Source organism: Bemisia tabaci, chromosome 4, assembly GCF_918797505.1.
Source record: "Bemisia tabaci chromosome 4, PGI_BMITA_v3".
Taxonomy (NCBI): domain Eukaryota; kingdom Metazoa; phylum Arthropoda; class Insecta; order Hemiptera; family Aleyrodidae; genus Bemisia; species Bemisia tabaci.
Window position 1 is genome coordinate 58,405,508 of NC_092796.1, and position 23,223 is coordinate 58,428,730.

The 23,223-nt window shown below is 40.7% G+C and overlaps 2 protein-coding genes across 2 annotated transcripts in view; one reads left to right on the forward strand and one right to left on the reverse strand.

Annotated features, from left to right (window-relative positions):
* Positions 1-23,223, forward strand: part of Ance-3 (angiotensin-converting enzyme Ance-3) — a 192,111-nt gene that overhangs the window by 109,794 nt on the left and 59,094 nt on the right. The window lies entirely within an intron of this gene.
* Positions 514-16,567, reverse strand: LOC109042584 (uncharacterized). The gene is made up of 2 exons (XM_019059416.2): positions 16,136-16,567; positions 514-3,876 (listed from the first exon to the last, which is right to left on the reverse strand). Exons 1-2 carry the CDS (start codon positions 16,166-16,168, stop codon positions 2,548-2,550), a joined length of 1,362 nt encoding a protein of 453 aa, XP_018914961.2. The 5' UTR covers positions 16,169-16,567; the 3' UTR covers positions 514-2,547.

Genomic DNA, 23,223 nt, shown 5'->3' on the forward strand with positions numbered 1-23,223 from the left:
ATGCCAGAAAACGTAATAAAAAAAGACTAAGGATTTATTTCCGTCATATAAAGGGAATCTTGATAAGCATACTTACCAGCTGTTCCTGATCTGTCCCTGATTTTGCCATTAAATGGAGGAATATTTAGGGTCCATGAATCTTCAGCTATGATTGATAAACTTCTTTGCGGCCGTTTATGACTTAATAAACTCAATCGGCGTGGTGTGAATGATTGATTATCGAAATTTCCCATTTGAAGCTACGATAAAGAATCAACTATTTAGGTGTTTGTTGCGAACACCCTGTTTATCGATCATTTTCTATGGGTGTTTATGGCAGATCAATCGATATATCGCAAAGCACGCCACGCCACTGGAATCGAGAGGGAAAACAGAAGAAGGCGGAGGAGCATGTATTCGCATATCAGCATTTTTCGTCATTTCGCGGAATACGATTTTTAGTCGAGCCATACTTAAGAACTTTGAAACTTACCTCCTCCTCCTCCTCAAAATGGTTAAAAATATATAAGAGAGAGGATTTTATTATATTTCACAAGTCTGTGTTACTTAAAGTTATTTGGTTGTTCTTAATCCTTTTCCTTCAACAAATTACCAAGAGAATTTGAGAAAGATATTTTTACATCCTTTTAGGAATGATATATTAACATATCCGACAAATCACTGCTCTGCCGTATCAAACTACACAGCACTGTAACGTTATTGTGTCTCTTTCCCTTTGTTATTTTCTCATGAAGGAAACAATTCTTTTGTCCTCGTAATTTTTCTTAATTTTAAGGTGAAACCAAAATTGAAAAGAAAACTGAATTCTGATAATTTACAGTTGCTTTTAATATTATTTTTACAATATTATTTACAAGCTTAATTTATATACAGTAACAGTTAAAATTGGCATCTTTACCAGGAACGAACTTATGGATCGTGGATACTCTCGAGGAGTATTCAAGAGAAACAATCAGGAAATGAGGCCGTTAATGTAGCCAGTATTTGATTAGATCTTTTGAAATTCCGAATATCATTTGTGTTAATGGCGTGAGTAAAAACCTCATCAGTACATTCCACGTCGCAACATTAAAAAAGCAAACATTCCCGCGAAGTTAGATCGAATGATAGCCAAATTATCGATTTGATAATGAAGTATAAAGTCCCTTTTTTTACCAACCTCACCAATTTTCTATGATTTCCCTTTTATTTTCTTAAGGATACCAACCTCATTAGCAAAAATATTGTATTTTCAGGGAGGCTGGTTCAGATAATAAAATCTACATGTAGTAAATGCATTCACGAGGTAGGTTTTGGTAGCTATGTGAGGTATTCTGAAGAATTTGTTCCACCATTCAGTGTAAGATACACTTTTGACATTTCTGCATTGCGACTCTATCGAAGGATGTCAATGTAAAATCAAGTGTACGCAATCAGTCAGTCGTAAATTGCCAGAGACGATAGAACAAATAAAGCGCAGGGCTATTCAGACTACAAAAAGTTTGAGCTAATAACAAGCAGGTGAAAACTTAAGTGTCTAGTGGTTCCATCTGAATTACATTTTGCTTATGGTTATAAGAGATGTCAATTCTGCACCGTGTTTATTTGTATAACCATAAGCAGAAGCAAAATGCGCTTCCAGACAAAATCCCTATTCACTGCATGGAGTATTGAGTCCACACATTTTAACTCTGATTTTTGTGTGGTATTAACACGTTTCGATCGCTCCATTATGTCTCTCTCTGCAGTCAGGACTGATAAACGTTCGAAGATCTTTAGCTCCTGCGCAATGAGCTGAGATTCATTCACTTTCAGTAGCACAGCGTATTCGGAACCGCGTTAAGCATAAAGGAACCAAACCACATCGGCTATTGCCCGATTCAATCGGGCAATTTATTTTTTGGACGAAAATGATTGTGCGGAGTTCTCTGCAAATTTCATTGAATTTGTTACAAAGTACGAAGCAGATTCCTTAAATTTTAAACGGAATCCGCCCAATCGTTCTCTTGTAAAATATTAAAAATGACGCAGTTAAACATGGCTATGGCTGATGCGGCTTCGTTCCTTTCTTCTAAACACGGTCGATTTATCGGAATTCTCTCAAATTAAACGGGTTTTTTTTTTTTTTTTTTTTTGCATATCAAGACTTTATCTTAGCTTTTACTTTACTACAATCCTCCGTAAACCTGCAAGGAAAATCGTCGAACGGCACTGATGAATTGAGATTTCGTCATACTGAAAAAAAAACTCCGGCTTTGGAAGCCGTAATTACGGGCTATACAGACGTACCGCCTGCGTTTCCGGCTCAGAGGCCGAAACTTCCTGACATAGCACCCGGAGCAATCGAAGCTACGGCTCCAGCACCCGGAAATTCCGGCCTCTGAGCCCGGAACGGACAGTATGTCTATATAGCCCGTAGCTTTTTATTCAATGCAGAAGAATACAATTACGCGTATCCAGAGGAGTTATTCTCGCTGTCATCCGTGTCAAAATTAAAGTTGTAGCCATCGTTGCTGGAGTCGTGAGAGGAACCACCGCTGTGCGCCTCGGCCTGCCCGCCGAACGAACTCAGGTTCTCGCCGAAGCTGTTCGACTCCGGTCTCTCCGAGTTCTCCGTATACCTTCCGCTCTCGTGGCCACCCGAGCTGTTCTCCGGGTTCCCGAAGAAGTCCGACTCGGAGCTCCCCCAAAATCAGCCCCCGTCAGCGAACTGGCTTGACTGTTGTTCCCCGAGTTGTCAAACCCCGAAAACGTAGCCCCGAACCCAGGGAAGTTGTCCCCGTCGCTGTGGTTGACCTCCTGCTTCCCGACGATGGGAATATGGAGAGGCACCTTCACTTCCACCGGGTAAGGGATCTTGATCGGAACCTTGATAGGCACAACGATGGGTTTCTGCTCCCAGGGGATCTGTCGCTCCACATCTATGGGATACGGCCGCATCCCGGGCTGTGCGAAGGAGAAGGGTCTCTCGACCGAGAACCTCATCGGGAACGGAACCTTCTTCTCGAGAGGATGCGGACCGGGCTGGACGGGGAACGGTCCCTGCTGGACGGGGAACGGCCCCTGCTGGATGGGGTACTTAACGCTGAATGGCACGTGCTTCTCCACAGGGTACGGGACTTTCCGTTCGATGTAGATCGGGAACGGTTTGGGAACGTGGATCGGGATGGGTTTGTCGACGGGGACTTTAACGGCGAAAGGAACGTGTTTCTCGACCGTTACCGGAACGGGAACCTGAACGGGGACTTTGACCGGGTAGGGCACCGGTTTATCCACGTGCACCGCGTACGGTTTCGGCACCGTGATCGGGACCGGTCTGTCGACGGGGACTTTGACAGGGTACGGGACTTTCTTTTCGACGTGGACGGGGTACGGCACGGGGACCTCCTTGGTGATGGTGATGGTCTTGACGGGTTCACCGTTGGCGGTTTGACCGTGGCTCACGTAGCTCTGCGGGGGGCCGGGTGAGAAGCCGGAGAAGCTGTTGCTGTTGAGGGCGCTCGTTTGCGGGGCGTAGGCGTCTAAGGAGCTGAAGCCTTTGGGTCCGAAGCCGGCGTTTCGGTAGTAGCCGAAGCTCCCGCCGTAGTTGCTGTAGCTGGGGGCGTAGCCGTAGGTGTAGCCGGGGCTGAAGCGGTGGCTGCCCGGATAGCCGTGGACGGAGGTGATGGTGATGACGGGGGCGTTCTCGGACTCGTCGTTGCCGGTGATGGCGCCGATGAACTTGGCGAAGAGGCCGCGCTTGTGCGGGTGCTTGTGCTTCTCGGTCAGGTCGAAGAACTTCTCGGAGGCCTGCGGGACCTGCTGGAGGGCGATCGCGGTGGCCATCGGGCGCCGGCCTTTGTGCCGCTCCGAGGCGAGGCCAAGACTCAGTATCGCTGCTATACTAACCGCCACCACCTGGAACCAAGCGAAAAACATTGCAACATTACTCATCGATGGGATTTTTGGAGAGCCGCACAAACAGTAGTCTATAACTGGAAAAGGAATTACGGGCTATATACTGCCGTGCTAAGGAAAAACGCCGTATGAACATTGGAGAATTGCCAAATTTCCTCCGATAAAATGTATATTTATGAGGAATGTTATGAATATTTTACCTTCGAATATTCAGACTTTTTACATCAAACTACGAACGAAAGCCTGTGAAAAATTGAAGGAGAAATATCCGCAGATATTCCTGAAAATCCGTGATTTGTAGAGGGAAATTAGGCAACGCCTATTGGCTCATACGGCGTTCTTCCTTAGCACGGCAGTATAGACATACCGTCCGCGTTCTGAGCTCAGAGACCGAAAGTTCCAGGTGCTGGAGCCGTAGCTTCGATTGCTCCGGGTGCTACCTGCGGAACTTTCGGCCTCTGAGCCCGAAAAGCGGACGGAATGTCTATACAGCCCGTAAGTACGGCTTCTACGGCCGGAGTTTTTTTCAGTGTAAAAATAAGTTTTTTGACGTTATTCATCATATCAGTTTACTGATTTTACACCTTTTTTGCATTTTAACTCATGTAGAAATGATAGATACGAGGCAATTTTTAAAATCTCTCAGAGAAAAACTGTTAAAAATAATCTTTCAGTAAACTCCTTTTGGTTAGTTTTTAAGTAAAATGTATGGAAAAAAGTCTTTTTAAAAAAGTACCTTTTTCCGATCGTTTTTTTGTAAATTTTTCAAACATTTTAAGTGTTAAAAAGCTACAGTAGTTTTCTGAGATATCATCCTCTTTAATAGTTATGTCTTTTTAAAATGTGCACGTTTTCCGAAATATTTGCCACAGTCGTCACTACCGGGAAAATGAATTTGACAAGTCAAAAGTTACTCGTATATGCCCGCGTAAAATGTTTCTGCTGCAAAACCGAAATGTGCGACTAAAATTACTCAACTAAACAGACCCGTCGTGGTTTGTTCGTTGTATATTAATTTTCAAGGGTTGTGAAATGAAATTCTAGTGATTTCTCTGGGACTATTCTAGAAAATTTTGGTCCGCGACCATGAAACAGTGCCGCGGTTTAGCAGGTTCGCTTGATTCGATCTTCTTAACCAAACGGTTTGATATTTCTGAGTGAACGTCTTTTTCTAACCAGGCATAATTTTATCTGACAAAAAAGTATTTAATGAAATGGAGAACTCCCTGCTCGATTGCCGTATGTTAGTTGGACGCATTTATGCTAAAGGAAACTATGGTACACGCAAACCCTATGCACGTAGTTCTTTTTAGCATAAATACGTCCAGTTTAGCCACGTCTACTGCAATAGATAAAATAGGATGTATTCAAATGGAAAGTGAAGTTTAGTCAATAATTTATAGCATTTATGTATGGCAACCTTGCGTATGCTTCAAACCTTTGTTTTCGTAGAGAAGTTACCATGTAAGAGGTAGACTAGTCCACAATCCAACAATAAGCAATTTTGACAATCTCAAATTTATAAACTTGCCTTACAAAGTGGGCAAAAATATTGGCACAATCGTTTTCGCCTTCTTTTTTCGAAATTGTATGTAGGACTGTGAGTTGATTGAACAGCATTGAGCAGAAATGAACCAAACCACATCAGCTATTGTCAAGTTCAATAAGGCAATATAATTTTTACATGAAGATGGTTGTGCGGATTTTTGTGCGAATTTCCGTGAATTTTCTGCATAGCACGAATCAAATCCCTTTAAAATTTCAAAAAAATCCGCTCAATCATTCTCTTGTGAAACATTAAATTGCTCAGTGAATGGCACTAGGTGATGTGGGTTGGCTCCTTTCTGCTAAACGCGGTCCAAATCGCGCACCGTTCCGAACGCGCAATGCGTGAAGTATTCACGCTGTCTTGTAGGCGCTAGTATGCGCCCAGCACGCGCCGTGATATTACGCGCAATGCGTGAAGTATTCATCCAGTCTTGTAGGCGCTAATATGCGTTCCCCGCCGCACTGTGTTCGGCGCGATTAGTTTACCTCGTGGAGTCAGCGTTTTTCAACTTGTTGCGACCATTAGATTTTTGCGCATTTAATGTGTTCCTGACATTTAAAATGGTAAAACAATTACATAAAATCTTACTAATTTTCTTTTGTTTATTTACGAGCGATTAACACTATGCCGGCACCTCTTGCGAAACTGCTAATTTGTCAGCCGCCGGAAAGTGGTAAAAACGGGAGTAGTCATTGTTTACGCTCTCAACACGCCGATCGCTCGCAACAAAGATAGTTGCTCCGTTGTCTCGTTACTTCGGGAGGATCGGAAGTTCAAAGGACAGACCGATTTTTTCTCTGTAGAGAGGCTCTTGGTATAAATAAATTCGTTACAGCGAGAAATTACTGTACTATCAAAAGTCTAAAGGATTAGTCGAAGGATTTTTTGTTATCTTCCTTCTCAATGATTTAAATCCCTCTCAAAACTCCGACTTTTTTTCATCTGTGACAGATACCCAGGCTACTTTTTGACTTCATGGGTCCGATTTTTCTCGTTTAACGGAACACAACGGGGAATAGAAGGAGAGATTGCCGCGGGCCGATTATTGAAATTCATAGACAAAGCGATAGACAAAGAAGACATAGGGAGTATGGAGCGATCCTATCGGTCAAAATGGGTGGTTTCTTTAGACTAAGGGAGAAAATGATGGACTAACTATAGTGTCTATCGTGGGTTGCCGTTAGTTAGCCGATTACCTACCTCTTTTATCCATTGCAATCACCCGCTTCCACCAGTAGGGTCCCTCTAAATCCCTTTTGTCTTCATTGTTTATAGTTTTGTCCATCAATTTCAACAATCAGCCCGCTGAGTATGTTAAAACACAGACCTATGACTTCACAGGAGCTTTAATACCGACAAGTAACTTCTGTCGGTAAAGAATTGGCTGTTCAAACATAAATACTATACTGCCGTGCTAAAAAGGAATGCCGTCTGAACATTCGAGAGTTGCCAAATTTCTCTTGATAAAAATGTATTTTTGAGGCAATTTTAGCATTCTTTTCCTTGACATTTTCAGATATTTTAGATTAAATTGCGTACAAAATTGTCTGAAAATTTTGGGGGAAAATATTTACAATTTTTCCAGTAAATTCGGGTTTTCTCGAAAAAAAATTTCGGCAGCGTCTGAAGGTTCATGCGGCGTTCTTCCTTAGCATGACAGTATAAAACAGTGAAAAAGTGCTTTTCACGGAGCCGCGCCGTGGGGGATATGCAACCCGATGGCATCATTACGGCAACGATATTACGCGACACGGTGTTCGGAGACGACCGGCTAGTTGACTTCGGTGACGATGCATCTGCGATTCGATTTTACTCGGTAATTATTTTTACTGGACTCGCCGCAATTGGCATATGCGAATCCTCGACTGACCGAATGTAGTCGGCGAGATTCGCCATTCAATCTACCACCACGCGAACGTTTTCCTTTTTTCCTCGTCTGCCTTGAAATCTACTTTCCCTGCTAATATTGAGTAATCACTCGAAAGAAAGCTTTTGCTCCAAGTTCACTCTGTCAGCTTATCGCTCGGTCCGCACACTTCCTGTCTCGCCGCACAATGAATCGAGTGAATGAGGGGGGAGTCAGACACAATTTGGAATCTTTAAAAGCTTATAACTCCGTTTATACAAAACTTTGAGGTTCTAAAAGTGGTTCCATCGGTTTCCTCGTGAAATTTTCTTCTAGAGGCACCCCGTTAAATTTAAAATGTGGCCAAATAAACATCAAAATTTGCAGTTTTAGTCAAAAATTTCACGTCTACCTCTCTGATTGACTCGATCCACTGTGCGCCGTCCGGATATTGTCACTATTTTTCATACATTATACCAGAAAGTAAAATCAATTGGTTTCTTTTTGAAAATACTAGATGCAAGTGCAACTTTTCGATCGCTGCAATTACTTGAGACAGTGCCCCAGACTTCAAAATATTATCAAAGTACCATTTTCGTTCACAGCTTCATGCATTTGAATGTTTATAGGAATGGAGAAATATTTAAAAGTATTGATACACCTGATGTACCCAGAACGATTATTTTCTGTTTTGTCTATGATATGTTTAAAAAATTTATAATTGGAAGCATCTTCTAAGAATAATCAAAGGGTTATATAATGGGCTGACAAATTATCGATAAACGCATGCCCCTCTCCATCATCAATTTTTTGCAAACTGTCGAGAAAACTGGGGAAGAATGCCAAAGCATAATTCGTCGCCCCTCTGGCGTGAGGGCGCATGTCGATTCCTGCGTGAGCCCTGCTTTAAATACAAATCCTTGCTTTCTGTGGGTCATGCGGAAATCGAGATACGCCCTTACGTCTGAGGAGCGGCGAATTGTGTCCAGCTCTAACATTCGGAAGAACCATTTTCGGCGCAAGCTCAAAATATACCAATGAAAACAGACTGCTAAACAAGGTCAGAAATCAAGCTTCTCAAGCCCTCTCATCCAAATTTTATGTAGAATACGATGAACTTTTTGAAAATTACCAAATTCAATTCAATAGAGAGAAATTAGCCATATTTGAGCTCGTGAAAACAAATTCCCGCTCCCTAAAAAACTGAAGTCTACACTCGAATACAGTTGGGCAATAAGAATCAGTTTAGTGTGCTCAACAGTGAAAAAAACATTTATCGTTATGTTCAATTTCTCTTGATACGCTTTAAAACACTATTGAAAATAGAAAAAAGGAAAATTGTATGAAACCTGTATCCTGGGTTATTTGCGATGTGATAAATTGATTTTCAATGACCGATTTGCCGTGTGTGGATTAATGGATTTCCGTAGCGGATAGTTCGAAATAAGTAAGTTTATGTAATTAATATTAACTAGCTGGAATAGGATTTAGTGACGTTCTCGTGCTAACAAGGAAGAGGCGTTAAAAGTTTAAAAATCACACAAAGGCTCATGGCACAAATGTACCAACTTTAAACTCAAATATTGAAGCAAATAAATGAACTCTGGTGTCTAATTTGTTTCTTAAAGTTTATTGTGGAGTTTTACGCAAAATCACGCAAATATCAGATTTAAAAAAGGATGCCTAACTCCAATATTTTTGATACCCTTCAATCAGAAACTTCGTAATTATTTCGGAAGTAAATTAAACTTTTCCTCACTCCTTTCCATGTTTCATAAAAATCGATTGAACAGGAGCCCAATGCTGTGGGATCAACGGGACTCTAAACAGCGGTGAACGGTAACGGTCAATTTTCATACGTTATTGCGCCTTCAATTACATTTGATACTGTACAATACTTTCGTGGTGGAATAGTTGCATTAGCGCCTACAAACCTAACAGGGATACTTCACGCTTTGCGCAATGCGTGAAGTATCCCTGTTAGGTTTGTAGGCGCCAATGCAACTATTCCACCACGAAAGTATTGCACCGTATCAAATGTAATTGAAGGCGCACTAACGAATGAAAATTGACTGTTACCGTCATAGTGTCAGGAGGTATTTTTTAACGAGAAACTTGAATCTCAACCTCTTTTGAATTTTTAAAATTCAAAAATCCAAAATGGCAGAATTTGCCCAAAATGTTATCTTTAGACTTTCAAAATTTAAGACGGTTGACCGCCTGACTCACGCATTACCATGAAAAAAATGCTCATAATTTCAATTAATCGCTCAATTGATGGAACTTTACTCACTAAAAAACAAATTGTAAAGCTCCAAAGGGAGTTACCGTCAGTTGAGTCATAACTTGAAGCAAAGAAATGAACTCTGGTGTCTAATTTGTTTCTTGAAGTTTATTGTGGAATTTTACGCGAAATTACGCAAATATCAGATTCAAAAAATGATGCTTAACTCCAATATTTTTGATACCCTTCAGTCAGAAACTACGTAATTATTTCGGATGTAAATTAAAATTTTCCTCGCTTCTTCCCACGTCTACCTCCCGATCAACAGTAAAATGTCAACGTTAGCGTTTGAGTTTATTTTAAGTCATAAATAGGAGGATGAATGCCACAAAAATACCCATCGGAGCTGGCGATCTGGGCAACTCATTGAATGGACCGGCGAGAAATCTCGAGACAGGCTCTACAGCTGTCGTTAGCTGATTTGACTCATCAATCAAACGCAGATTTTCCGTCTGTTTGGATAAGCCGCTGAATGGATGCCGTGCAACTGATATCTGCTGGTTGCAATAGAAAAGGTGAATTGTTTTTCCGTCGGGTCGTTGGAGCAGAAAATTCGCTCGAATCCTAATCTTGGTCGTTTTTGAAGCGGATTCCTACGCACAGGTCTCGGCACGGGCCTCCAAGCACGCACCGTTGCCACTAACCGCTCAAATCAACGACCTGCCCCACTCATCAAGAGCCACAGAGTGACGTCACTAATATCTCAAGCCATCGGGAGAGAATGGAGATGTTGCATGTATGAGGAATTTGCGATTTGACTGTTGAATCTAATGTAAAAGTTCGCGAGGAACACGATGGTGCCACTGGTTTTGCCTGAAATCAACTCCCAAGCTCTAAAAATGCTCTCAAGTTGAAGCCAAAATGAAGGGGATATTCCACGCTATCCTGAGAGTCTACCTCTACATCAAGACAAGCTCTCCATGCAAAGATAGGGAGGAAATACATTAGCAGGGTTGCCGTGTTTTCAGTTTTGGAGTCCCCAAATAAAGTGGCAGCCCTGTCAATGTATTTGCTCCCTATCTTTTCATGGAGAGTTTGTCTTGATGTAGAGGTGGACTCTCAGGATAGCGTGGGATATCCCTCCATTTTGGCCTCAACTTGAGAGCTTTTTTAGAGCTTGGGAGTTGATTTCAGAGAAAACCAGTGGCACCATCGTGTTTCTCGCGAACTTTTACATATAACCAGTAGTCAAATCGCAAATTCCTCACACATGCAACATCTCCATTGTGAATGGGTCTGTCGCAGACGAAGGATGCAGCTGACCTGGTGGTCTTTTTCAAAATGGAAAATTAAATCTCGTCGAGCGCATCAAAAATGTCCAAATCGGGAAAATTTTAATCAAGTGTCTAATGAGGTTTCCAGAGCTTACTCTTCATTGAGCTTACTATCTAAGTTGAAAATGGTCTTGATTTTTTCCCATCGACTACCGTTTTCCGAAGTAACGATTCTTGCAAAAATTGCTACTTTTACGTGTCAACAAACAAGTTTTTTTGTGGAAAATTGGTGGATGATAGAGAAAATTTGAAGCCATTTGAGGCTTCAGCAGCAAAAATTAAGCGAGAGTGGCTGAATTAGGCACCTAATTTAAATAATTTTCTCGTCCGTTTAGCCTCAAACCAAACGGTTTACTTTCACTGAAGAGTTCATGCGCTGATCGTTGCATTTGATCGAAAAAATCTCGTTTTACAAGGAACGTGAAGAAAATTGTTTACGCAAACAATATATGTTACTTTATGTATTTTCAGCTGCTACATCTGGGAATGACCTTTTTTTCTCTATCATGAACCCATTTAAATTTTCTCGTAAAAACCTAATAATAGGAAAAAATCTCACTTTTCTCGAAAATTGGTAGGTAAAGGTAGGAAACTGAAGGCGTTTTCGGACTCAGCGATGTACGTAACGTAGAATGCAACTATCAAATCCTTATCGTTTTTCAAACAAATGTTTTGCAAATCTGTGTGATGGTTAATTTCCTTGAAAGAAAACTAACCAAAATATCTCTTTGAATCTCGTGAATATAAGTGAGGCAAATTGGTTGAAAATTTCGTGGAAAATTTATGTGCAGAGACATGCAACGTCGTAATTGAAAATACCATTTTTTTACTGTAACAGTTAACCTATAGGCACACCATAATATACCAGTTAATGTCTTTGCACTAGCCGATAGTGTTGGAGACTTTAACGAACGAGCAGAAACGTAATTCGCTCCAACCTCTATAGCGTGAAACTACTTCAGTTCCAATAAAAATAAAGCTCGTTAATAATATTTACCCTCTTTTTACGTATAAAACAATTGTTATTTCATATTTTAAGCTATCGGCTTTCTTAGTGGGTCTTCAAGCCTTGAATCGGCCACACTCTCCTCTTAAAGACACGAAAGTCACTAACTGAAAAACACTGAATTTACTTAACTTGTGCTTTCCCTTCCCTGCTCCTCTTGTCCTCTTAGAAATAGATGGGTTAAAAAGATCCGCGTTGCAATGCTAATTAAATGTATATTGAACCGATAATCTTTGACTGCTTTCTTGGCAAGGCGTGTTCCAAACACTTAAATATACACTTTGCCTTTCCATCAGAGACATAGGATAACATTGCAATTTTCTATCGTCCCGCATTTTTCAGAGCTTTTCAAAGAGACGAGGAGCAAAGCGTCCCCAACTGACAAAAAGAAGCAGAATAAGCTAATCAGGTTTGAGATGCCATAATACGATAGCAAAAATGAAAGAAAATCCTGGATACAGTATTACTGATGAGGAAATTTTAGTTACTGTAAGGTGTGAATGGTCAACTTGACTATTTTTTATCCAACGTGTTCCGTGCCTCTTATATTCGTGGTTTTCTTCGTCGTGAAGTCGAATATTACTGCCGAATTTTTAAATCTCAAAATTTGCCACAGATGACGTCTTTCTTCTCTTCGTTCCATCACTCTATATCAGTTAGCCTTCAATTGTTGGTGTAGGCAACACGAGCTCCTACGTGGTCGAATAGTGGTATCTTCCTGCAATTGATAGTCAGACGGCCTCAGTCGGCTCAGCCGAATCAAAACCAAATCTTTTTCAGTAAGAAAACCACCCAATTTGATTCAAAACCATCTATCAATTAGGTGGAATTTTTTTCATGCACGTGGTGAACTTTTTCAAATGATCACGTGAAACTGGGTTTGACTGATATACTCGGGTAATAACCGAGTTTGATCCGGGAAGACTAAACAGATTCGTATACGCGAAATTAGATGCCACTGAATCGATAATATTTTCTCACGGGTGTTGCTGCTGATTCAGATTTGGCGAAAATTAACCTTAAACTTGTTCCTTTATATTGAATACTAGGCATTAATGTATCACAACTACCTCCCCTCAATTCAGTTTCAGTACAGTGTCGTTGAAATAGTTCAGTCCAAATCTACCTTCAACTTCATGAGAATGGATTTTTCAATTCGGGGCCAAAAAAGAAGTTGTGAGGTAGTAAGATCATCGAAAGATCAGTTTTCTACATTGAAACTTTACACTGAGGATATTCTAATCGTTCATTTATTCAAGCCCTTTATTATTTCCAATCTTTTTTTTATGTATCATCGCGCATTCCCTTCAGTTGCCTCATAAACTGAGAGGCGCCCTTAACGAAATTATTTCCGATGGATTCTGACGGCCTTGCCTTTAAAATATCGACGAATAAGACTGCCCTTATTCCTTATCTCTTTTCTTCTCCCAAATATTTATCTCAAAACCTATAACCTCACATGCAATCTGAAAAGCTACTGAAGACAAAATTGCAATTAAAATTTTTCAGGCGAGGAGTACTTTTTCTCTTCAAGGAGTTAACGACACGCTTTCACCATGTCTGACAAATTTTAAACACTGAACAAATATAGGAAAAAACCTTCATCATGTCAGATTTTACGCCTAATATTAGTAATGCGATCCTATCAAAAGCACGGTGATTGGTGTTATTCATCGCGTCAGTGCAAACCGCATTTCCACCCACCATGATACAAAACGATTTTGTGACTTTTGCGGGGTTTCGGTTGTGGAGATATTTAAAAGGGTTTACCGTTAAAGGCTTTAAGGGAGGAAAAAGGCGAAAAAGTTTGTTGTCGCGTACTTGAGTCCGTAAACTCACTGGATAGATTATGTCGCCTCTTCAACCTCTTTTTTAAGTGTTGAACTCATTCATTTTCTTACTCAAGTGTTTACTCTCGTAAATTGTGCGTGTTCATTAGGGGCCGTTCATAAAATTACGTACCGCTCGAAGGGCGAGGGGGTTGTGTCACGGATACTTTACAGAGGGGATGAAGGAGTCCATAGTCACGTAACGTTGGAATCTGCGCGAAATGCCAATTCGAGGGGCAGGGGGTTGAGCAGAGTGTTACGTACTTCTTCATGGGAATGTAACATAACAAAGAAAGTGCAGAAGCCCTGAAAACAGAAGATTCTGTCATCAGCATCATAAGTGTGTCCCATCAAGTTCAACTTTCAAGGGACAGTGAAGATTTTTTTATGGACCAAATTGAATTTTTGCCTGCATATCACGGCGCTCTTTTCCTAGTTCAATCCGGTAACGTGCGTCGATATTTCGACAAATCACCAGATAGAAAATTCAGGATTTTTTTAGGCAATTTTTAGGGGCCACGTTGGCGCTGAGCCTTCATTTTCAGGCGCATTGGTGCTTGTGGGTATAGAAACACTGCCTTGTTAGGGTTGATTTTTTGGGTATTTTCGAGTGAAAATGTAAAAGAGGAAAAGCTGGATCGGGAGCCGGGATTTGCATAATGGCGGCGAGCGGGCAACGCGGGAAAGAAGACGTCTGCGTGAGAGATGACAGTCGAGATCAGCGATCAGCCGCGGATCAGTCCAAATAAAGATCGGTCCGAGTGAAATTATGATTTATTTTGCAACCGTTTGGAAATGGAGCACTGAGCCAGGGCGAACTCTCTTGCGTCTTGCTCCGCGCTGCCCGTGAGGGCTCCGAAAGCGAAACCACCCGGCAAATCGCCCAAACCATCCGCACCCCGTGTTGCCGATGCCGCACCGCGCCGCGCCGCACAGTGGATCCATTCAATCACAGAGGTCGCAAAAAATTTGGAAACTTTGGACGCTTGTAACTCCGTCTATACAAAACTTTGAAGTTCTAAAAGTGGTTCCATTGGTTTCCTCGTGAAATTTTCTACTTAAAACACCCCTTGAAATGTAAAATGTGACAAAATAAACACCAAAATTTGCGGTTTTCCTACAAAATTTCATGTCCCACCTCTCCGATTGACTCAATCCACTGTGCATCGGCTCAACTTCTACTAGACCCCTTATACTTTTCCACTTCAGGACGGGTGACATTGAGGGCCTTTTTCAAAACGAAAACTTGAAGAACTTTAACAAGATTTACGTCTTAACAAGGTAAGTTTTATTTTCGACGTATGGATTACGCTGCCGCCCTAAGAAAAAATTCAGGAATTTTCAGAGGCTCTTAAATTTCTAATTATAATATATTAATTTTGGAGGGAAGTTTCAAGAATCTTTCCTTGAAATTTTCAGGTACTTTAGATATAATTGTGAATGAAATTCTCTAAAAAATCGAGAGAAAAATTTTCATAAAATTTCCTGAAAATCCATATTTCATCAAGGCAAGGCCCGAAGGCACATACGGTGTTTTTTCTAAACGCGGCAGTACGGAAGCACGGCTGTAGGGGTTGTTTCTCAAATTAGTGGCACGCTATCGAAAATGAATGAATTCATCGAGCATCAGTATGTCGAGTAAACCGAGAGAGTTTTCGAAATTTTTCAAATTTTGAGCCTTGAATTTTTTCACTCCTTGACCAATATTTTGTTCCGTGATGATTGTGAAATAACGTTTGATATTGGTCAAAACAGAATAGGTGCCCCCTAGTTTCACCTCGAACAAGTATAATTCCAACACAAAGTTACCTTTTGACTATCTCGCAGTCGAACTTTCACATGACGTTTCGCGTTTTTGAATCGTGGATTTTAAGAGAATAAACGGGTTCATGATGACAAAATACATCGATAAAAGCACAACTGTTGTGAAAATTGACCGGTCATAAATCCGCCAGTACAGTTCGAGGAGTATCATATGATTTTATTCTTTATTATGATATTATTAAAACAAATTACAATAGCCATTCACATAGGTTGATGAACGAACCCCAGTTGAGAAGTTTTACTTTGCGAGAAACTATGGCCGTACACGGTAAGAGAAAGTAACCAAAATGTTCTGTTAATATGGGAAGAAGAGTAAAATCTTTGGATTGGCTCCTTTTTGTTAGTTTATATCTCGTATAATTGACCTTTTTTTAATGACAAACTAGAAACCCGTAAAACCTAGGCTCGGGTGGTTTAGATCGAATCATGACAATGGCCACCCGCAAGTCGCAACTGACCAATTTAAGAGAGGAAAAAGTGAGAGCTTTAGGTTGGCAGTACTCTTTATTGATCCGAAAATGCATCGGAGTAACCTAAGGTTTCGGTCGAATCAACCGAAAATTTGGTTGATTTTACTGAAAGGAAATTAACCCCAAGCAACCAAAAACACGGTCATTTTTAAACCATGCTGAATAAACGGGACTTACTTGCGTTCTCGTAATCATCCTTGAGTGGTGCATTGGCAAGGAAACCAATCGTCATCTGAGTATTCCTGAAGGCATGTGACAAGAGGTTCACAATATTCACAAATACCGAACGACAGAAAAGCTACGAAACTCTCGCGCTAGGATACAAAGCACAAAATCCAGTGGGCTCACAACCCGGCACAATCCTCACAATCTCACATCCACAGAAGAGTGAAGTTGGACACTCGCCTCATTTTGAAAAGCGAAAGGGTTGAGGTTGGCGCGAAGTCGACGCGAGGTTGGGGTTCGGCGAGCGGTGCGGGCACGCGGTGAAATGGTCGAGAGGGTTTCTGCCGCGACTTTCTTCGCGCTTGCGACGGCCGCTGGTCCGCGAATTTATTTTTCAGGCGATTTTCTCGCAACACTACGGCGACGACGCGGCGTTGGTCATAGAAAGTGATATGAGTTTATCAATCATATTTCACTGGGTCCATCGGCGCCGCGGCGCTGCTACCCTACCTCCCTCCCTCCCCCCTCTTTGGGACCCCGGGACCACGATTTCCCTCTCTTCGGCTTGTCGCGACGTCCTTGGGCACTAGGCCGTTGAGCGCTATATTGGCCAGGAAACCCAGGAAGTATGCGAACTTCCCACAAACCGTATTATTTTCCGAATTCGGAGGGGGGCAATTCTAGATCGGTGCCGTTTGACGGTTTCATTTGAGACTGATTCTGATGTCATCAATAGGTCAGCGGGCTGATTATTAAAAGTGATAGACAAAGCGATGGTCCAAAGAGACGAGCGCTCCTATTGGTGAAAAAAGTGATCGCAATAGACAACGGAGGCAAGCAATAGACTAACTAACAGCAACCCATGAGAGATCCATGGTTAGTCCATCATTTTCTCCCTTAGTCTATAAGAACCACCCGTTTCAACCCGATAGGATCGCTCTATTTCCGCTTTGTCTACAACTTTGTCTATGAATTTCTATAATCTGTCCGCGGTGTGCTAAAGTGGCCAAGAATAATTACATGCATTAAGGAAATTTTACTGAATAACAAAAGTGCAGGTATCGTTGCCGATCCAAAGCCGTGGCAATTCCATTATGAAAATCTGCAAATAAAAAGTGGTGCTTTTTGTTGCGCAGTCGTACTGCCTTTCGTATAGAAGACCATCTAATCTTAAGGTGTATACATATATGTTAAAAGAACTATGCGAAACTGAGTAACTCAAAAGAACGGTGTGTGCATAGGGTTTGCAAAACCCATAGTTCTTTTCTATTGAATTCATTTGCACATAGCTACTTTTAGCATTAATACGTCAAAATCGCAGAGCGCATACTGATCCGGCATGCTTGGATTCCTCTTCGATTGAGCAAAATCAGATGGATTCCGTTTCCATCTCCAAAATCCTGTAGGATCTCAGGATTCATCAGGAAAATCTATATAGGGATTAAAGAATATAGTCTGGCGTCTGGCGGAGTTTGAAGTATCGATACAGTTTTGTGAGGGAAAATAGTCGTAATTAACATGATCGTATGGATGTGGTCATAACGTCCTCTGCGGATTACCGCGACACATCCCCTAATTGAGTCTTTTGAGACACCCTAAAAAAGTCAGTATGTAATCCGTGATATCGTGTTTAAATTAATTGAATTATACTGATAAGCTATTCATAATAAGGTCCAACCGTGCGCCGAGTTTCGAAGATGAACGGAGATATCGCCCTTCACAAAATAAGATGATTGACGTCATCCACACTCCCGTGCTAAGGAAGAACGCCGTATGAGCTTTCAGACGTTGCCGAATTTCCTTCGATAAAAACAGAATCTACAGAGAAAATTGTAAATATTTTTTTCCAAAATTTTCAGACCAAATTGTAGGCAGTTCAATCTAAAATATCTGAAAATTTCAAGGGAAAATATGCTTAAATTGCGTCAAAAATCTCGCGTCATGTTTGATCAAGGAAAACTTGGCAACTCTCGAATGTTCATACGGCGTTCTTCCTTAGCACGACAGCACACTCCACGGCAGTGACGCATGTAATCGATTTTCTACTCTGGTTTGGCGGTGATGTGCGCGAAACAACCAGTGCAAATTTGTGCATCCCTGATTTGATAAAACCTTAGTGAAATACACCTGGGTTCGCACTATCGAAGTTCATGACGTCGGTCACGGTTTTTTCTTCGCTATATCGATTGTAAACGTTGTCTTTCCCTGGTAAAAATTGGCGATAAGAGCTGCGTTTCAAAATACCATAAGAATTCTTATAGCCGGCTAAAGAAGGCTACAGAAAATCATATAGCTGGCTGTAGAATGCGGAGAAAATCATACGGCCGGGCTATGCGAAGCGATAAAAAATTATGCAGCCGGGCTATAGTTCCTATCGCCGGGCTTTACACCTTATCGCCTGGCTGTTGCTTTTTCGCCATCGATTATAAAAGGCTATAAGAAATTGTGTAGAAATTCGTGTGCTTTAGAAATCATTAAGTTTGATACGGAACCACCTTAATATTTACAAAACACACATTATAATTTCCTTCAATACATATTTTTTTTCATCAATTAAAATGAGAGTAATCTATACAGAATGTGCAAACATTTCAAAATCATGAGTTGAATAACGCTGACTCCGCCAGATTAAATATTAAAGCCTAACACAAAGCGGAGCGGCGACGCACTGGCGCCTACAAACCTAACAGGGATACTTCACGCATTGCGCAACGCGTGAAGTATCCATGTTAGGTTTGTAGGCGCCAATGCGCGTTTTGCGCTGGCTGCCCGCCTGCCGCGCCGCAGCGTGCCACGGCGCTTGTATTGAAGCAACTATTTACACCAGAGGTATTGCACAGTATCATACGAAACTGAAAGCGCTCTGATATATTAGGAATGGCAGGCATCCATCAAAAGTACGGAGCTTTCCTCGCAAAATAAATCAAGATACTACGGCCCGAAAAGAGAGCAGTAGTCCAAAAACTCACTAAGTCCTAGCATCCGTAATTAGTAACGTTTAGCATACACTTTATCGCCTGGCTGTTGCTTAATCGCCATCGGCTATAAAAGGCTATAAGAAATTGTGTAGCCGGCTATAGAAGCTATTGGAAATCTTACAGCCGGCTGTAGGTCTATGGTATTTTGGAACACAGATTCTACTGCCAATTTTTACCAGGGTTAGACGTTCAGACGAGTGATCCCGTTCGTTTTGAGCGCGGCATTTCCTAAACAGCAAACTTTGAGTATTTGACGGCGACAGATTTTGAATATGGTGACGGTCAAACACTCAAAATTCGGATTTTTGGAAATTCTTGCATTTCGCATTTTTTCTCAAAGTGCATTGAAAAACACGTTTATATCATGTTTCTGAGTCGAAAGATTTTTTTAACCGCTATGAAAGTATGTACACAGCGTGTATACTGTCTCTAGCTTTTATGAATTGAGTATCTGGAGTGAAATTGACCCGAATCAGCTTCTATTGTGATAACACCATTCAGGTAATGTGCAAAGTCACACTGTGTGCCCAAGTGGCTAAACTTCATAAGGAGCCTCATAACTATTTATCCTTTGCTTACATCAAGCGTTTCAGTACAACATGGCTCATTTTTATTTGTGCAGCATTTTATAGTTGTTTTGATGCGAATGAACAAATAGAACTTAAAAGATAAGAGGAGAATACAATCTTTCAGAAATGAAAAGTATCATCGTTGAAGCTGTTAAATCACGTTTTTATGATGTTGAGAAGAAAAAGTTGAAGTTGAAAAATTACTTGGATGCTTGTGCCTTCAATTGAAATTTCAATCCCTGATACCCTCCAAATTCATATCAAGGGACCTAAGTTGGGCCAATTCAAAACAATATACAATGAATAGGTGTAAACATACGTTAGCTGAACACTCGTGCTTCACGGGCGGCAAGCGAAGGCATGCTAATTTGACTCCTTTTACCGTCAAAATCTTTCCTTCAAATCGTGTGGTCTGCTCTCCGCGCATTCGTGCACTGCAAATTGCGTATACCTTCGCCGATGAAGGCGCAACGAGATTATACAGACTAGCGGTATGTAAGTCTTGCGATCATTCGCCTTAAATCAAACCTTCACTATAATCTTTTTGGTTAATCAATTCTGTAGTACGGAAAATTTCAGATTAATGAGGTTTTCCTTTCCTTTTCTCTCTAACTATAAGAAATAAAAAAATTGATTAACATGGTGAAGCCACCTTCCCAATATCTTACTCTCCTAACTGACTTTTTTTAATTTTATCTAATGTTGGGGGCAAAGTAGCCATCATTTAGACTACATTTTGCAATTTGGAGCTATAATTTTTGGCTCGTCCGTAAAAGCACTTATGTGCATTGGAAAACTATTGGTACATACGGTGTTCCTGAACTGAGCCAGAAATTATAGCATCTTAATTGAACCGAGTTTAACAGAAAGGAACCAAGTCACATCAGCTATTGCCAAGTTTAACTGGGCAATTAATTTTTTTACGAGAGAACGTTTATTCGGATTTCTTTGAACATTTTAAGGAATTTGCTTCGTACCATGGAGAATTTTCACTGAAATTTGCACGAAAATCCGCACAACCGTTTTCATGTAAAAAATTAAATTGCCCAATTAAATTTGGCAATAGCTAATGTGGCTTGGTTCCTTTCTGTTTAACGCGGTCCAATTGCACAATGTAGTCCATTTAGGCTCTAGAAAATGAAATCACGGCAATACCCTCAAACCAACCCCTTAACGAAAAAAGCACAAAGAATAGAAATTCATGGTTGAAGTACATGAGCTTTTGAAAAACCAAGACATTTTGGGGTCTCAAACCTTAATTTTTATCTGAGAAAAATAAAAAAAAAATGGAATAAGGAGCAAAGGTTTAAACCTAAATATAAGCAAGAGAAAGCTTTGACCTCATACCATGTATGTAAACTGGAAAAAAACCTTGGATCTAGAGTCCAGACTCTTGAAAACATTGACAAGAAAAAAGACTCTTGATTCAAGCAGGTTTAAGCTCAAATCGAAAAGAAAACCGCTCAAATTAAGAGGCTTGGCTCTTGATTGAAGCTTCAATCTGATTGAATCAAGAGTATTTTTTCTTGTCGATGTTTTTAAGAGCCTGGACTTTAGATCCAATGTGTTTTTTTTTCCAGTGTACCTTCTAACTGAGATGTGATGTTTTTAGCTTTTATTCCCCTTTCAATTTTATTTTAGTATGTTGAAATTGATGTAGTTAGGACCTCGACACTTTCCAATTTCTTAAAAACTTCCGTATTTAAACTTCCGCTATCACTATTCCAGTGTATTTTCCTTATCAGGCTCTTGTATGAATTATAACTTAATATAAAGGGGGACCATGGGAACTTAGTATCGTGACTCTTTAGAACTATTTGAGTTCGAGTGAAAGTATGTGACGTGTACGTAAAGGCGATACACAAAAGATCCAAAATTCCGAATAATAGTTACGTAATCTTACACATCACCTGACGAAAAGTCTAAAATCCTTGAACGTAGAAAAATTTTTAGAGTTGGGCGTGACTCTTCCACAACCGGAAATTTCATGCGAGGCGTTTTCAAGTCAGGGTGCCTCGCACAAAAGCCTCAGTTTTTCCCGTAAATAAAATTCTTGAAATTTCATGACTTGCCGGATTTTCCTCCCTCACATTAATCAAACTTCAGTGGAAATGTCACTCCAACGTTAGCGTGCGGCAATTTAATTACTTTTATAAACAAACTCCTTTTTAAATATTAAATATTCTTCATTCCAGCAGTCTGAAGAGGAGTGTGGCATAACTCATTAAACGCACAAACATTTGTTCAGCCTTTTTGCGCCAAATCCAAAGTTCAGATAACCGAGGATGCTGTATATAGGTATGTGTGGTTGTATAGCTATGAATTATACTACCGTGCCAAGAAAAAACACCGTATGAAACATTCGAGAGTCGCCAAATGTCCTCCATATAAAATTTTAATTGTTATGGAGATTTGTGAATATTTTCTCTTGAAATTTTTAGAGAATTTAGATCTGATTGTGAATGGAATTCTCTGAAAAATTGGAGGAAAAATACTCTCAGGTTTACTCGAAAATCTGTATTTTAACGAAAAAAACTTGGCCAAGTCTGAAGGCTCATACGACGTTTTTCCATAGCACGGCAGTATAGGGAGGAGCTTTTAACCATATAGGATGAGATAGCCTTGAGTGACCCTTGACTGAGGTGCCGCGAGACGAAGGCGAGCATTGTTACCAGATTGTGCCGAAAAATCAGCACCTTCCCCTATTTAAAATCTCGTAAAATATACAGATTTAATTGCACAACCTGGCAAGCTTGAAGGCGAGACACCGACTCACCACCGCCACCGCGCTCTGATCGATGTGCACTAATCACTGATCACTGAACTGATCACCAGCTGTTACAAACTCGTGCAATGGACGTTTATTACTCTAATGATAATATTTCAATGACCGTTCTTTTCGCACGTCAACTTGTTGCAGTTTTGATCGGAATCACGGAATGGTATGCACCGATATTGGACTGCATTTCGGCATATCAGTTTTGTATCTAAAACGTTAGTTAATGTCAGAGACTTTCCGCAAGAGTAGAAAAGTTGCACTTCATTTTACAGCTATATAACTACAGGAACGTTACCGCTTACCTGCAAGCCGACGACTCTACATGAAAAACAAAAAAAATTCGCCATTTTTGTAGTTTTAAGGTTAGGTCCTCGGTTTTTTTATACTTTACATGGTCTCTGTAGCTCTTTCATGCCGAATATAAAAAAAGGAAAAACATCAGCTTACTCATTTTATACTGTTAAATGCGGCAAAGTCGCTAATTAATTTTCGCTAAAATTGTCAGACAAGCGTATTGGTCCTTAGCCCTCGAATTAGGAGCAGCTTTTTTTGTTCGACCATAAAATCACCGATCAGCATAGGGGACGGAAAGGCACCTACGCTGTTTCTAAAATGAGCCAGAAACAGTAGTTTCTTGTTACGTAGTACAAGAGTGTACAGAATCTTAAGACAGTGGAAAAACGCTGGAGACTTTAACGCCCGAGTAGGAAAGTTGGACGACATTTTGCAATCAGAAACCACTTATTGGTATTTGGCATTTGGTGATTTGGTATT

Excerpts from the sequence above, each read along its gene's own strand:
- LOC109042584 (XM_019059416.2), bottom strand. The coding sequence starts at position 16,168 with ATGCACCACTCAAGGATGATTACGAGAACGCAA. Across the intron at positions 3,877-16,135 it reads GGATGATTACGAGAACGCAA|GTGGTGGCGGTTAGTATAGC; the intron begins GTAAGTCCCGTT and ends GCTTGGTTCCAG.